At 51.1% G+C, this 17,019-nt stretch overlaps 1 protein-coding gene across 13 annotated transcripts in view; it reads left to right on the top strand.

Moving 5' to 3' along the window:
* LOC139749220 (uncharacterized) overlaps positions 1–17,019 on the top strand; it is a 489,778-nt gene that overhangs the window by 468,919 nt on the left and 3,840 nt on the right. For 2 of the 13 annotated variants that reach the window (XR_011712932.1, XM_071662920.1), the window contains exon 1: positions 11,641–13,396. The exons of the other annotated variants lie outside the window; for them this stretch is intronic. Coding sequence is in view for 1 of the 2 variants with exons in the window: in XM_071662920.1 (XP_071519021.1) it covers positions 12,272–13,396 (1,125 nt within the window). In the remaining variant the exon portion in view is untranslated. Of the gene's footprint in view, positions 1–11,640; positions 13,397–17,019 lie in introns of those variants that run through there. 13 annotated transcript variants of the gene reach the window in all.

Genomic DNA, 17,019 nt, shown 5'->3' with positions numbered 1-17,019 from the left:
GTTAGGAGAGGTTTGAGGGTGGTGGGAGCACTTCCGTGGCGACAGAATGCCAGGAGAAATGGCGGAGGTAAGATAACCTGACATTACTGGGAGATGTAAAAGCATTTGTGACACGACGCAAATGACGGGTTGTGAGATGGAGCAGCACGAGTGCCAACCCCCACCTCCCAGATACGTAATTACATACACACACACACACACACATGGAAGCCAGGCGAGGCGCGTGGGAGGGGCGGGGCCCCCCGTATGACCCACCTGCCAGGCGCATGAAAGACGTCTACCCTCAGCGCCTGTTCTTCTCCAAGATGAATATAGACGGTATCGTTGCTGTCATCTGGTGGGGGTTGGGGGGGTGTTGTGTACATGGGGGAGTCGTCTACCTACACCCCCCCTCAGCACGACAACACGAACCATGAGCACGACGGTCCCGCCCCGTGGGTGCAGTGCCGTGACCTGTGACCTGACCTCTTGAGGGATGCGTTAGAAGGCCTAGCTGTCAGAACCAAAGGTCGCGCCGTCGTGCCACAAGGGTCGTACCGTCGTGCCACAAGGGTCGTACCGTCGTGCCACAAGGGTCGTACCGTCGTGCCACAAGGGTCGTACCGTCGGGCCATAAGGGTCGTACCGTCGTGTCACAAGGGTCGTACCGTCGTGCCACAAGGGTCGTACCGTCGCGCCACAAGGGTCGTACCGTCGTGCCACAAGGGTCGTACCGTCGGGCCACAAGGGTCGTACCGTCGTGCCCCAAGGGTCGTACCGTCGGGCCACAAGGGTCGTACCGTCGGGCCACAAGGGTCGTACCGTCGGGCCACAAGGGTCGCACCATCATGCCACAAGGGTCGTACCTTCGTGCCACAAGGGTCGTACCGTCGTGTCAAGGGTCTTACCTTCGTGCCACAAGGGTCGTACCGTCGTGCCACAAGGGTCGGTTTGTGTGTGTGAGAGAGAGAGAGAGAGAGAGAGAGAGAGAGAGAGAGAGAGAGAGAGAGAGAGAGAGAACCATGGGATCTGGGACTCCCGAGTGCCCGGGGTGTTGACGGGTCGTGTCAGGCAGCAGGGGGATGGATGGCCAGACTGTTCAACCCAGGAGGGACTATGGATGCGTTGCGCCCTTCTTCTTCGGGGCCGCTGGGGGGGAGGGAGAGGCCATCGCTAAAGAAAGTGAGCTAACTCAGTCCTGTTGTGAGCCACGTATTCTTGAGGATGCTCGACTTCATTATTTTTTTTTTTTTTTTCTAATAAGAGCAACAGGTTTTGTTTGAGACCATGGATGACGTAGGTCACTTTACACGGGTGATGGTGTGGATCTTCCACCCCCTGTTCGTCCTAGGGGGAAAATAAAAATTTTTTTATCACCGACGGTCGGAGCCAATACTCGGCTAACTCACGAGCCTCCCTGAAGACGAAAATCCAGTGTCAGTGATAGGAGGGAACGTCCTTATTGAATAACCCCACCGACTTTATGCATACCCGGGCATGTGTGTGTGTGTGGACTTGGTACCCATTTCGTCATGACGTCATAGTGGGAGCCATCATCGTCTGTTGTGGGACCTGTCCATCTGTTGTAGGGCCTAGCCACCTGTTGCAGGGCCTAGCCATCTGTTGTAGGGGCCTAGCCACCTGTTGCGGGGCCTAGCCATCTGTTGTAGGGCTTAGCGACCTGTTGCAGGGCCTAGCCATCTGTTGTAGGGGCCTAGCCACCTGTTGCGGGGCCTAGCCATCTGTTGTAGGGGCCTAGCCACCTGTTGCAGGGCCTAGCCATCTGTTGTAGGGTCCTAGCCACCTGTTGCGGGGCCTAGCCATCTGTTGTAGGGCCTAGCCACCTGTTGCAGGGCCTAGCCATCTGTTATAGGGGCCTAGCCACCTGTTGCGGGGCCTAGCCATCTGTTGTAGGGGCCTAGCCACCTGTTGCGGGGCCTAGCCATCTGTTGTGGGGCCTAGCCACCTGTTGCAGGGCCTATCCATCTGTCGTAGGGGCCTAGCCACCTGTTGCGGGGCTTAGCCATCTGTTGTGGGGTTTAGGCATCTGTTGTGGGACTTAGCCATCTGTTGATAGGCTTAGCCAACTGATACGTTTTATGTTGCTGAACCATCTCTGTAGTGCTGAACCATCCGTTCCTGGTGTGGGTGTGCCATGCTGCAGGTTGTACTGTGGTGGTGGTCATGTGGTAGGAGTCACCAGATGTGTGCCATGCTGCAGGTTGTACTGTGGTGGTGGTCATGTGGTAGGAGTCACCAGGTGTGTGCCATGCTGCAGGTTGTACTGTGTGGTGGTCATGTGGTAGGAGTCACCAGATGTGTGCCATGCTGCAGGTTGTACTGTGTGGTGGTCGTGTGGTAGGAGTCACCAGGTGTGTGCCATGCTGCAGGTTGTACTGTGTGGTGGTCGTGTGGTAGGAGTCACCAGATGTGTGCCATGCTGCAGGTTGTGCTGTGTGGTGGTCATGTGGTAGGAGTCACCAGGTGTGTGCCAGGCTGCAGGTTGTGCTGTGTGGTGGTCGTGTGGTAGGAGTCACCAGGTGTGTGCCATGCTGCAGGTTGTACTGTGTGGTGGTCATGTGGTAGGAGTCACCAGGTGTGTGCCATGCTGCAGGTTGTACTGTGTGGTGGTCGTGTGGTAGGAGTCACCAGGTGTGTGCCATGCTGCAGGTTGTACTGTGTGGTGGTCGTGTGGTAGGAGTCCGGAAGTTACGCAGTGTCACTGATAATTTTGTTTAACTTTTTTGTGAGACGTAAGGAAATCCCGAGGAGGAGGAGGGGGGGGGAGGGGCAGCAGCAGGTGTGGGAAGGCCTGCATGTGGCCCACAGGAGAGAGGTATCGGGTATCGGCAGTACTCACCGCTCTGCCCTCGGCTACTTTCAAAATATAGTATCGCCCGCCATGTACTGAACTCCTTTAAATATGTTTGGGGTCATGAAACACGCTAAGTTCCCAAGTGCACTTTCGTGTCATGATCACATCATCAGGGGAGACACAAGAAAGAAATCTAACCGTCAGTTGATCTACAACACCTGGATGGAATGAGATTGGAGGACCAGCACCAAAGGTGAGGCTCCAGTAGCTAACCTCACTTCTCGCCTCCCACCTCACCTCCTCCTGTGACGTTCCGTCCCTCCGGTCAGCTGTCAGGGGAGGAGCTCACAGCTCTGCCTGCTGCAGTAGCCCTCATGGTTATTGTTTGCCCCCGTCCGCCTGGTCCGGAGTATCATCGCCCACAATACCTCGACGAGATATTTTTGGCCGGTGGGAGGGTTAGGATGACAGGCGGTCATCAACTCCTCCTCCACGCTGTAATACACGCACTACTCCGTGCTGACCCACGCCCCTTAGCCCCAGCCAGACACACACACCAGTCATGCACCCAAGGTGTGGGTCCGGGTCAGGCTAACCCAACGGCCCGTAACGCTACACGCAGCTCACTCCCACTTTCCCTCCAGCCTGAGTTACTTCTGTAATCTTAATCTGAAGACATTTAGAAAAACGCTGCTCACCTCTGGCCACTAATATACTTTGCCAAAAAGAAGAAAAAATGAGCAGAGCATCAGAGGTAATACAGAAGATAGCAGCAAAACCAATTCCTAAGTTAAGAAATGATTCTTCTGAAGACGACTCTCGCTAAACCCATCTTCTCTACAGAATCACAGACTTCGATGAGATCCGATGTACTTGAAGTTTATATAGTACTTTATAGTTTGAACAAGTCGTGATGACACATCACAACATTATACAGACACACGCTAACTATATCTGAAGGTATGAAATGAAAAGGTAAAGACACGTATGATACAAGCGGGGCATAGTTTCTTCTGCAGGAAGACTTGGAGGACGATGGAATAAGCTATGGTCAGATATTGTCAAAGCTGAGAGCAACAGTATACTTCAGTCACAGCTGGACACATACTGTTATGACCTCACCAGTCGCAGCTGGACAGTGACAGCAGCTATCAGTACATGACAGTTTATCTTAACACGGATTTTCAACTTCATTTTTCCTTTACAGACTAGATGCCGAAGCCCTTCTTCCACATAGTATCTGATCCCATTGTTCCATTCCTTCTTTCCCACCTGATTTCCCGAGCCTAAGCCAAGTGCCCAGTTTATTGACCTTCCCCAGTGGGAGGGTGAACATCCGGGTTAACTGTGGACCAGGATTCGAACCTGTGCGAGTTCTACCCATGGCGGCCTGCAAAAGCCTACAAACTTTCCATTTCAGTACATTCCCTCCATACCGCATACCTACGTAGCCACTTTTCTGACGACAGACATGCTGGAGGGAGTGGGTGGGTGGGGAGGAGCCTTCTGCTGCACTATCTTGTCTTCATCCATACAGATAAGAAATTAAGGATACCATTACTGTGCTCCAGAGAGGCTGCCTTGGTCGTGGACCATCAGGTCTTCTGTTGTCTGTCCTTCCCACATACTGTCCTCCAGCAGATAACCTCGTCATAGACCATCAGGACCTCTGTTGTCTGTCCTTCCCATGTACTGTCCTCCAGCAGATAACCTCGTCATAGACCATCAGGTCTCCTGTTGTCTGTCCTTCCCATGTAATGTCCTCCAGCAGATAACCTCGTCATAGACCATCAGGTCTTCTGTCGTCTGTCCTTCCTATGTTGTCTTAGGGAAGTTGCCCGCTGAACCTTCTCCTCCACCCCATTTGGACCTTGTTCTCCGTCACTCCCTCACTCCCTCTACCAGTTTTTGTGGGAGTAATTCCTCGCTGGTCGCAGCTTTGGAGCAAAAGTACCCGGCGTACTATGGCCAGCCTCTGGGGTACATGAAACAGCATGGAAGTATTACATTTAGGTACATGTACGCAGCAGAGCACTGTATCTTACAGCATAACGAAGGGTACTACGGTGAACCACACAGCATAACGAAAGGTACTACGGTACACCACACAGCATAACGAAGGGTACTACGGTGAACTACACAGCATAACGAAAGGTACTACGGTACACCACACAGCATAACGAAGGGTACATGACAAAGTCGCGTGGTGTTGTGAAGGGCACTTTAAGGTACACGACAAAGCAAGTTGCAACACAACGTACCGTGGGCAAAGGTACAGCCAGGTGTATGGTACAGTTAGCTGTGACAGTCGACAAGCGTTAACAAAGGAACCGCGAGGTACGTGATAGAAAACGGCATATCGTAGAGCATCGTAATGAGGTTCGGTACGGTACGTGGTACACCACAGCACACCATGGCACGTGGTACACCGCGGTACGTGGAACGCCACGGCACATGGTACAGCACGTTACGTGGTTAGGCAAGGTACGGACGGGTGCGCGGTACAGTACATGGATCGTAGATCATGACGTGGTTGACCCATACCCTCCCCCTCGCTGCCTCACCCACGCCCAGGTAGAGCCAGGCCTCACAGTAGGTCTCCATCCTACGAGGCATAATGTGTTGAGGCGTTCATCATCCTGGTGTCCCGCTGGGCGTCCATCATCCTGGTGTTCCGCTAGGCGTTCATCATCCTTGTGTTCCGCTAGGCGTTCATCATCCTGGTGTTCCGCTGGGCGTCCATCATCCTGGTGTCCCGCTGGGCGTTCATCATCCTTGTGTTCCGCTAGGCGTTCATCATCCTGGTGTTCCGCTGGGCGTCCATCATCCTGGTGTCCCGCTGGGCGTCCATCATCCTGGTGTTCCGCTGGGCGTTCATCATCCTGGTGTCCCGCTGGGCGTCCATCATCCTGGTGTCCCGCTGGGCGTCCATCATCCTGGTGTTCCGCTAGGCGTTCATCATCCTGGTGTCCCGCTGGGCGTCCATCATCCTTGTGTTCCGCTGGGCGTTCATCATCCTGGTGTCCCGCTGGGCGTCCATCATCCTGGTGTCCCGCTGGGCGTCCATCATCCTGGTGTTCCGCTAGGCGTTCATCATCCTGGTGTCCCGCTGGGCGTCCATCATCCTGGTGTTCCGCTGGGCGTTCATCATCCTGGTGTCCCGCTGGGCGTCCATCATCCTGGTGTTCCGCTGGGTGTCCATCACCCTGGTGTTCCGCTGGGCGTCCATCAGCCTGGTGTTCCGCTGGGCGTCCATCATCCTGGTGTTCCGCTGGGCGTTCATCATCCTTGTGTTCCGCTAGGCGTCCATCATCCTGGTGTTCCGCTGGGCGTTCATCATCCTGGTGTTCCGCTGGGTGTTCATCATCCTGGTGTTGACCACTTTTGCTACCGGGTGCGACAGCCCCAGGAGCTCGCCCTGTCCTCTCCTCGGGCAGCTGACGGAGGTCGCGTGAACGCTGGTTTCAAGGGGGACTGTCTGGTGCCTCATGAAGCAGAGGTGTCGATATATCTTGGTACAGGGGGTTTGGGCATCATCAGTCTGTGTGTGTGTGTGTGTGTGTGTGTCTGTCTGTCTGTCTGTCTGTCTGTCTGTCTGTCTGTGTATATATGTGTGTATGTGTGATGAAAGGAAGTCCTGTGCACAGATAGATATATTTCCAGTGCACATTAGTTAATACTGACTCGGTTCACATGCATGGCTTTGCATGTTTTCACAATCATCTGTCCTTCCATCATGACATAGAAGAATATCCCGTGAAGCGTTGCTCAGGTTGGGTCTGGATGACACCTTCAGGTAGCTGCTGTAGATCTGCTCTGCGGGTCTTATGCCCGACCCCGGCCTCAGAACCTGCTGTTCTGACGGGCCGTCACCTGTTGTGGCCCAGCTGCTCTGAAGTCAGGATTAGATGAGAGCGATGAGTTTAGCTCTGTCTGCCCCCGACTGGAGTTGAAAGTGTCGTATATATTCCACCACCATGAACATAAAAAAAAAAAATGATAATTCTTCGAAAAATGTGATTGATTAAAGAAAAATATAGTTAAGAAATCTAGGCTTGGCAGATGTCGATTAGACTCAACTGATAACACTTATCTACGTTGATAAGAGAGATGGTCTTGATACACGCGACTTGGAAGGACTCACACGGGAACCGACTTGCAGAGGTTCCTCCTCACCTGTGATGTGGGCGTCTGACCACGAGTAATGTAAACTTCCTGCCCACTACGAGGGTACCAGATGTTGGGCCTCGACAGTGTAGAATTCCTTTCCCTCTCTGTACAAACTGGTGATGACACCAAGCGCCACTGTTAATGGTAAATGCCTCGCCTTGCCCTTCAGGATACTGGGGGTCTGCTACTTTGAATCCTCTTTGACCTGCCCCGTACCATCTATACACCGCTTCGACGTCCCGGGGATGTAATGATGTGCGAGTCTTAAACGAAGACGAGGAAGTTGCATCATGACAGTGTTGGAATATGATGACATTTCCCGCTCGGGGTCACCGGGAACGGTAGGCTGAGAAGTGCTCCTTCCTGATTGACTCTTCCACTGTTCTGCACAGAATGTTGTTCTCTGGAGTTCTTCGGTGTTTTTATCGTTATCATTGTGTATAACGCGCGCGCGTGCGTGCGTGTGTGTGTGTGTGTGTGTGTGTGTGTGTGTGTGTGTGTGTGTGTGAAGTAACTTTCCCCATGACACCAGCTAGGACGTCGGCTGGGTCAAGGCTTTGAAGATTTTGCTAGGACGAAGGTAGGAAAGTTTTCAGGACAGACGCTGGGATATCCCTGGAGCGTGGGCGGGGATACAGAATTTTCCCATACGGAGCTGGGAAGTTATGGAAACAAATGGTTGTGTTGTGGCCGGGAGTGAGAAGTTACCAGGTCAAACACCAGGACTTCCCTCAGACGGAGCCTGGCTGGCTGGACGAGGCTGTGGGGGTCGTCAGCGCTGGGTCAGGGACGTCCCAGCACATAGAGGCGAAAAAGCTTTGACCGTGGCGTGGCGTGGCAGAGTGCACCGAGGAAATCAACAGAAGACTGGCAACGGTGGGGTCAGGAGGTGAATCGGGTGGGACTGGAATGGCGAGGCTAGGACTGGAATGGTGAGGTTAGGACTGGAATGGTGAAGCTAGGACTGGAAGGGCAAGGGTACGACTGGAATGGCGAGGCTAAGACCGGAATGGTGAGGCTAGGACTGGAAGGGTAAGGCAGTAATGACTGGAATGATGAAGCCAAGAAGAGAAGGGCAAGGCTAGGACTTTATCCCAAGACAGCTAGGGGTGTCCGGGGTGCTAGGAAGTTGCCATAGGGGATCGAACTTATCAGTACTGAGTAAGTACTTAAGTTGGGCTTGACCCCCGGCGACTGGATGACCTCCAGAAGTAATAGCGCCGGTCAGACACGTCGCAACCTTCACTGTGGGTCCCCCTCACCAGAGCTCGGCCGGCGCGGAGGGAGGATATAGGTAGGCTGGTGGTGGATGATGATGGTGGAGTGAGGGAGAGAGGTTGGTAGTGGTGATGATGGTGGAGTGAGGGAGAGAGGTTGGTAGTGGTGATGATGGTGGAGTGAGGGAGAGAGGTTGGTAGTGGTGATGATGGTGGAGTGAGGGAGAGAGGTTGGTAGTGGTGATGATGGTGGAGTGAGGGAGAGAGGTTGGTAGTGGTGATGATGGTGGAGTGAGGGAGAGAGGTTGGTAGTGGTGATGATGGTGGAGTGAGGGAGAGAGGTTGGTAGTGGTGATGATGGTGGAGTGAGGGAGAGAGGTTGGTAGTGGTGATGATGGTGGAGTGAGGGAGAGAGGTTGGTAGTGGTGATGATGGTGGAGTGAGGGAGAGAGGTTGGTAGTGGTGATGATGGTGGAGTGAGGGAGAGAGGTTGGTAGTGGTGATGATGGTGGAGTGAGGGAGAGAGGTTGGTAGTGGTGATGATGGTGGAGTGAGGGAGAGAGGTTGGTAGTGGTGATGATGGTGGAGTGAGGGAGAGAGGTTGGTAGTGGTGATGATGGTGGAGTGAGGGAGAGAGGTTGGTAGTGGTGATGATGGTGGAGTGAGGGAGAGAGGTTGGTAGTGGTGATGATGGTGGAGTGAGGGAGAGAGGTTGGTAGTGGTGATGATGGTGGAGTGAGGGAGAGAGGTTGGTAGTGGTGATGATGGTGGAGTGAGGGAGAGAGGTTGGTAGTGGTGATGATGGTGGAGTGAGGGAGAGAGGTTGGTAGTGGTGATGATGGTGGAGTGAGGGAGAGAGGTTGGTAGTGGTGATGATGGTGGAGTGAGGGAGAGAGGTTGGTAGTGGTGATGATGGTGGAGTGAGGGAGAGAGGTTGGTAGTGGTGATGATGGTGGAGTGAGGGAGAGAGGTTGGTAGTGGTGATGATGGTGGAGTGAGGGAGAGAGGTTGGTAGTGGTGATGATGGTGGAGTGAGGGAGAGAGGTTGGTAGTGGTGATGATGGTGGAGTGAGGGAGAGAGGTTGGTAGTGGTGATGATGGTGGAGTGAGGGAGAGAGGTTGGTAGTGGTGATGATGGTGGAGTGAGGGAGAGAGGTTGGTAGTGGTGATGATGGTGGAGTGAGGGAGAGAGGTTGGTAGTGGTGATGATGGTGGAGTGAGGGAGAGAGGTTGGTAGTGGTGATGATGGTGGAGTGAGGGAGAGAGGTTGGTAGTGGTGATGATGGTGGAGTGAGGGAGAGAGGTTGGTAGTGGTGATGATGGTGGAGTGAGGGAGAGAGGTTGGTAGTGGTGATGATGGTGGAGTGAGGGAGAGAGGTTGGTAGTGGTGATGATGGTGGAGTGAGGGAGAGAGGTTGGTAGTGGTGATGATGGTGGAGTGAGGGAGAGAGGTTGGTAGTGGTGATGATGGTGGAGTGAGGGAGAGAGGTTGGTAGTGGTGATGATGGTGGAGTGAGGGAGAGAGGTTGGTAGTGGTGATGATGGTGGAGTGAGGGAGAGAGGTTGGTAGTGGTGATGATGGTGGAGTGAGGCTGATGGTGGTTGAGTGAGGGAGAGAGGCTGGTGGTGGTGATGGAGTGGGGGAAAGAGGTTGATGATGGAGTGAGGGAGCGGTGGTACTGGATGCAAGATGGAGATACGACAAGTATGATAAGGAGGGAAGGTCGGGAGAGCATCTGTCCTTCTTTCCCTCATCGCCTCAGGCGGAGGGAGGTGTCTAGGGAGGCAGGGCTGGCTCCACACGTCCTCCAGCATAGCAGGGCAACTCCCCTCCCTCACCCGTTGCCTTGGCACATATGGTTGAATGAACAGCGGCGTCTTGGAAACCTTCGTCTGCCAGTGTATACTGCAGGTATGGTGCAGGTGAGGCCCGTCAACTTCAGTGGGCACAGGTCGTCCCAGACTGTACAGGTAGTCCCAGACTACAAACTGAACACACAACCACAAACCATGCTGAAACACTACAAAGCATGCTGAAACACTGTAAAGCATGCTGAAACTGACCACTGACCTTGCTGAAACCCTACAAAGCATGCTGAAATACTGCAAAGCATGCTGAAACTGACTACTGACCTTGCTGAAACACGACAAACCATGCTGAAACACTACAAACCATGCTGAAACTGACTACAAACCATGCTGAAACTAACTACAAACCATGCTGAAACACTACAAACCATGCTGAAACTGACTACTAACCATACTTAAACTCTGCAAAGCATGTTGAAACTCTACAAATTATGCTGAAACTGGCTACTAGAAATGCTTCAATATAGCAAACCATGATAAAACTGACCACTAATCATGCTTCGAACACCGTAAGCCATGCTAAATTTGACTACAAACCATGCTGAAACTGAAGACAAACCTTAATGAAACTAGATATGAACCCTACTGAAACTGACTAAAAAATACTGCTGAAACTGATGACAAACTATGATAATACCGAGAAAGAAACCAAGCCATGACTAATCACAAACCAGACCACAACTATCCACAAGCCAGACCACAACTCTCAACAAACCAGACCACAACTCTTCACAAACCAGGTCACAACTCTCCACAAACCAGACCACAACTCTCCACAAACCAGACCACAACTCTCCACAAACCAGACCACAACTCTCCACAAACCAGACCACAACTCTCCACAAACCAGGTCACAACTCTCCACAAACCAGGTCACAACTCTCCACAAACCAGACCACAAATCTCCACAAACCAGGTCACAACTATCCACAAGCCAGACCACAACTCTCCACAAACCAGGTCACAACTATCCACAAGCCAGACCACAACTCTCCACAACCACAGGACTGGCCGTCCACGTCTCCCGGGGTTCCTCTTCCAGACGTCATAGGAGTGGAAACCCATTCGTTCTCTAGTATGAAGAAGAAAATTCGCCACCCTCCACCAGAGCGACAGTGTTTTAAGCAAAGTTCGCTAACTCGTAGTAAAGAAACCTTAGCTTTTCGTCGGGTTGACCCAGACCACAGAATCACCAGCCTGGCTCAGGATGACATAGTAAAGTAGAAGGTTTTGGCTCAGGTGTAGTCAGTGCATGTGTAGCAGTTCTTGCTCGACACCTGTCCATGATGGGAAAAGATAAACAAAAGAAAAAGAAAGAAAAACTCCGACTTTCTTAATCTGCTGCTTTTTGGGTTTTCCCAGATGAGTTACAGCTCTCGCTAGACTGTACTTGCTCAGAGAGACAGACAGACAGAGAAAACAAATGAAAAAGGACATCGCCTGGTAGTCAGGATCATGTGCTGGCCTCGTGATTTAACCCCCCCACGTCTTCCCGCCCCCCCTTCTCTCCCTCTCCCCCCTTCCTCCGGCGGAGTAAAAGTGACGTCACGCGCGTGTGGCCATCCAGAGACGCTCGTCCTCACTCAGTGTTCTGATGGTTTTTCTCTCACCAAATTCTTCTCGTAGATGTCACATCCAGTAACACCCCAGGAGGAACCTTGCACTGAGGCCTTTCTCTCTACACATGATGAAGTCGTGAGGAGTTTGTGAGCGGCTGTGTGCGCGCGCGCGTCGCTGGTGTGTGTGTGAGTGTGTGTGTGTGTGTGCGTGTGCGTAAGTGGGCCCCGGCTTAACGGCGGCGGCCGGATATATAAGAAGGCCGGGCGCCCTGCCACCTCTTCAGGTCTCCGGAGGTGGTAGCGGAGTGAGGGTTTGGTGTTAGCTGCCGTCGTCGTGCCGAGTGTTGGTGTGCCCCCGCATCAGCAGCGGCCTCGCAGCTAAGGACTACTGGGACGACGTGAGTTGTGGCTGTGTATTTTATAGCCTCGACTTGCACAGCGAATCCTCCCCACCCCCGGTAGAATCAACACCAAGACCAGCATCATCACTTCGAGAGCCCCTCCCTGCCGTGAGGCGCCCGCCGCCCGAGGCTCAAGTGGAGTACCACCTGCAGGAGACTCCAGTGGTAAAGCCTCGTTTCTCGAACCTGTTCGAGTCGGCCGAAGAAGGAACCTGTTGTAAAGAGAATTTCTTCCTCGTGTTACACGGGAATAGCTCTACCATGACAGCCCCAGAGGTCGAGCCCTTGCCGATGTCAGGGTCGTCGAGTAACCCGCCCAAGAGGAAGGAGGTGATGAGCAGTCCTGGAGTGCTGAAGAGGAAGTATCTTCGCAAAGTATCTCTACCATTTCTGCCGCAGTTGGCGGTCAACGGCAAGTGTCTCAATGATCACCCAACGGTGGAGTCGCCCTCGGCCTTCGAGGAGGAGCTGGCGGATCAGGAGAACCAGTCACCCAACGACCCAGAGTTTGTGCGTCGGGCGTCGCAGCGTTGGCGACGCAAGACTGGCGCTGTCAACCATGAGCCTCTCCAGCTGCTGCACCAGTGTCGAGGGCGAGACTTACTTCCCGCCGCCCATTACACCAAGTTCCAGTGGCCGACATCCCCAAGTCAGCAGCCGGCATTCCAGCGTCGGGTGTCCCCACAGCCCATCCACTATATGGATAGCCCATTCGTGGGAGTCCCAGCTGTGCCCCTTGGCAGCCCACAGTTCCAGAGGTCCAGCAGGCAGTATTCCTCCATGTTTAGCCGCACGACAAAGCTGGAAGAACCTTTCCAGAGATCGACACGTCAGTATTCGTCTTTGATGACTCAAAGTAACTGTCGAAGGAAAAATTCTAACCTGGATTCCAGCTCCGCAGCTTCCAGTTGCGAAAATCTTGCCACCAGGTCGAGAAAGAATAGTCTCTTTTGGTCTTTCGGACGACGAAGTAAGACCCCTGGCAAGGGTAAGTCGTCAAAAGCGAAGTCAATCGAAGCCAAGAAGCCGAAGCGCCTGTCTTTCGACGACAGTGTTGCGGACGACATCCGGAGAGCAGCCCAGCGAGAACATCTACAAGTGGAGACTCCTGGGTGGGCAACGCCCTTAGTCCCCGTCCGTCGAATGAGCGTCCGAGTTCGACAGTCGCTACGAACACCCAAACTTGGTAGAAGATCACGTAACACTGCCACGGTCACCCCCTCCACCTCATACCAAAGCGATCTCTCCACCTCCTCCAGTTTCTCCAGTACCTCCTCCTGCTCAACCTCACCACCCGGGTCACCTTCCCTCTCGTCGTCATCTTCACAGGGCCAACTCAGCTTCCAAGACATCTTCGTCAGCGAGCCTCAGATTGCAGAAAAGTTTGTACGTATCCTCCGCTTGTGAAAGATATTCTCTTCTCTTCTTGATTCTCAGCTCATGTTACACCCTCCAGAAACACTTCCTGGTTATCGCTCCAGCTCGTCCTTGCACGGGATCGAAATTATAACGATGGATCTTGTAGTTTCCAATAATGTCAGCCAGTGTATATGTCTGGCACACCAAGAGGGTACAGTTCAGTGCCAGGCAGGCACGCAAGGTCACACCACTATATACAATTATACCAGATGCTCTACGTGTTTTTATAAATTTTTTTTGTCGAAGTTTTATCAATCATCGGAGGACTGGTATTTATCGATGTTATCACTGGCAATTATATATTTTTTTCTACCGTAGGTTCTCGTATTTTTGCGGCTTCTTATATACAGATGTTCTCGCCGGGTATTCCACTCCCTCGAAGACGAATATTAGCGAATACTTTTATGAAAGTTCTGTTCTTGCATCGTCCACTTTTCCATCACGTTAGGAAAACTTTTTTTTTCCGAGAGTTTCAACTCCGATTCGTACGGAATGTTACCTTTAAAAAAAAGCAAGTTAACCCCCCGTCCCCCCCTTCATGACGACGGTACGACTCATGGACACGTTGGTACGACCCAAGGATGCCCCAAGGTCGTTAACATCTTGATGAAAGGGTAAGGGAAGAGCAGACTGGGCCTTCATGTGTAAGCAGCATCTATGCTCCCTCGGGACCCCTTCGACTCATAATGGTATGACAGTGAGTGACAGTAGTAGACATGATGATAGTAACAGAAACGTCAATATGAACAGCAGTTAACAGAGCCGAGGAGGCATTGCCACTAACAGCAGGAGCAACAGAACCAACAGAAGACTGGTGGTAGTAGTAACAGCAGAAGTAGCCACAGCAGTAGCAGCAACACCTATCATTATCAGCAGGAGTGGTAGTTTTTGGTAGTTTTAGTAGTAGAGTATTAAGCAGGGAGCGCCACCTCTGTCACCCGTGGTAGTGGTGAGAGCAGCAGAAGCAGCGGCAGCAGCAGCTCGCCATGCTTCTCAAGTCTCGGTGTGTGAAGGTAAACCGTGCTGGAAGGAACGTGTCCTTACCATCACCAGTTGTCTCCTCTCTCTCTCTCTCTCTCTCTCTCTCTCTCTCTCTCTCTCTCTCTCTCTCTCTCTCTCTCTCTCTCTCTCTCTCTCTCTCTCTCTCTCCCGTCTGGTCTTTCCTCCTTATCCACCACACAGTAGAGCCAACTGAAGAAGATGCACGAAAGATACTAAACCATCCTTGGTCCCCCATTTTCCACCTTTCGAGGAGGGGTTTAACAAACTGGTTCTCCACACTTTCTCCACCCGTCTACCTGGACCTCAGTGTGGTGGTTAGGGGTGAAGTTATTGCGCTGTTCTCGCCACTGTCATCTCCTACCGCGGGAGATCCCCCTTCCCCAGGATGCAGCTCCGTACCACAGCCTCACTGTAAACCCCTACAGTAGGCTTGCACAGCCCTAGCCCAACCACTCCTCCAGCTTAGTATTTGTGTCAGCGTAACACTTCAGCAACCCAACTGGTTTTCCTTTTTGTGCATTTTGGTATATTTTCGCCATTTCATGACAGGTTATTCAATACACTAATCTTAGCAATGATATTGATAATGATAGTATCTGTAGCGCCAGCAATAGGGACAGCAGTATCACTAGTACCTAGCAGCGCTAGTAGTAGCAACACCAGCACACCATTGACATCAGAAGTAGCGGGAAAACCAGAAGGAACAGTTGTATTATCGGCTACAATAGTAGTATGGTAGTAGTAGTAGTAGTAGTTGTTGTAGTAACAGTGAAACGAACTAAGGGAGTCAGACACGTGTTTGATAGGAGACGTTGTTGCTATTTTTATAATCATTACTTATTATTATTATTATTATTATTATTATATTAAGTTTAAATTTGATATTTGTCTTGTAATTTACAATGTAAAAAAAAAAATGTACATCTGCAGTTGCAAAATTATGAAAATAACGAAGGATTTGGTACTTGAATGTCCCGGGATCCCTGTTTGAAAGGGATCTCCTGTACTGTAAGGCTGCTGCTGTACACTTGATGGCAGCAGGGACACGGTGCACTGTGTCGTGAGTCCCGTAACCAGACTGTGTGGTCTGTTTCGTCAGCTAACGATGTGGTTCAGCTTCGCCAAGGATGACCGCTCGCTCCGGGTGTGACCTCAAGGCAAGCGGAGTCGGGTGAAGCGTCAGGGACGCTCGCTAAGAACACACACGCTCCGTTTTTCTCTCAATTTCAATCATACCAGTTACGGGCCATTGCCGTCAAGACCCAGTGCTTAACTTCCCAGCTACTTTTGTAGGTTTAACTGCGACCGTTTAATCCTCAGGCACAGTTGTATCTGAGCGTGTGTAGCGGTTCTCGGGTATTGTCCTCCAGCAAAGGTTTGATTAAAATTCCCAAATGACAGTCGTTGACCTGATTAAAACAGTCTACAGTGAACTTCAAACTGACCTTTGAGCTGATTCATACTACCCCTCTGGGAGGGTATATGGGTCAGGTACCATTACAAGTACTTAATTTTTTTGTTATTCTTTTACTGTAATTGGCAACTGGAGTGCTAAGCAGCTCGAGGGGGAGGGGGTTGCTGCATTGCGAAGGGCAAGTGTTGCGTAACATTGGTAATAAGGAACTCCTCTTGTCTTAGTGACCTCAAGGGAGTGGGAAATGGTCAAGGTGAACGTAAGAGATGCAGCTGGGGTAGGGTGGTGTCGACATGACTCTCTGATGACGCCATTATTTACGTCATAGCTGCTCACAGGAGATGGATAGAGAGGATGTGGGGGACAGGACGAAGTGAAGACGTGTTTGTAGAAAGTCGTGTTTTAAAATTTACGTCTTTGTAAGAAGTAGAAAGATATCCTGATAATAGGGAAGGTACGTGAGGGTTGGAAGAGACAATGATGAAAGGGGGGATAGTGAGCCAAGTGCATATACGGATATAACTTCCGAGTTTGTTTTTTTTATATTTTTTTCTATACCGGAAAATGTCAGGGACAACGAGACGGCAACACCGCGGAAACAATGACCACGCCCCCATACGAGTTGCCATACACAGCCATTTGTACAAGCTGGGTGTCTATTTCATACTTTTACTGTGTAAATCTGTATGATGAATGTTAGGTTGCTTTCCCAGTATAATTTCATTATGTTCTGTTAACTTTAAAGACTACTTACTTTATATATATATATATATATATATATATATATATATATATATATATATATATATGAATTTGTGTTAGCTTAGTAGTGATACAAAAGAAATATAATTAATAAAGTGGGTAATACAGATATTACGCAGAGTTCTTATGTTAGATGTGGTAACATATGACTTGACCTGTTAATATGTGTCACAAGGTCGTAAACACACAAACATGTATCTAGCATGACCTGCATTTATTTATAATTACCCAAGGGCTGGTTTGTAGGAAAGAGTCCTTGTGTTAACCAAGGTTTATATTGCTTAAGAAATGTAGGTAGACTCCTCTCCAGTGAGAATGTTATTTTTTTATGAGACTTTTACTCCCAGTAATACAGCCTCGTAAAAGATGGATAGATAGATAGATAGATAGATAGATAGAGAGAGAGAGAGAG

Source organism: Panulirus ornatus, chromosome 1 (assembly GCF_036320965.1).
Source record: "Panulirus ornatus isolate Po-2019 chromosome 1, ASM3632096v1, whole genome shotgun sequence".
Classification (NCBI taxonomy): domain Eukaryota; kingdom Metazoa; phylum Arthropoda; class Malacostraca; order Decapoda; family Palinuridae; genus Panulirus; species Panulirus ornatus.
This window is presented reverse-complemented; position numbering and strand designations above follow the sequence as displayed.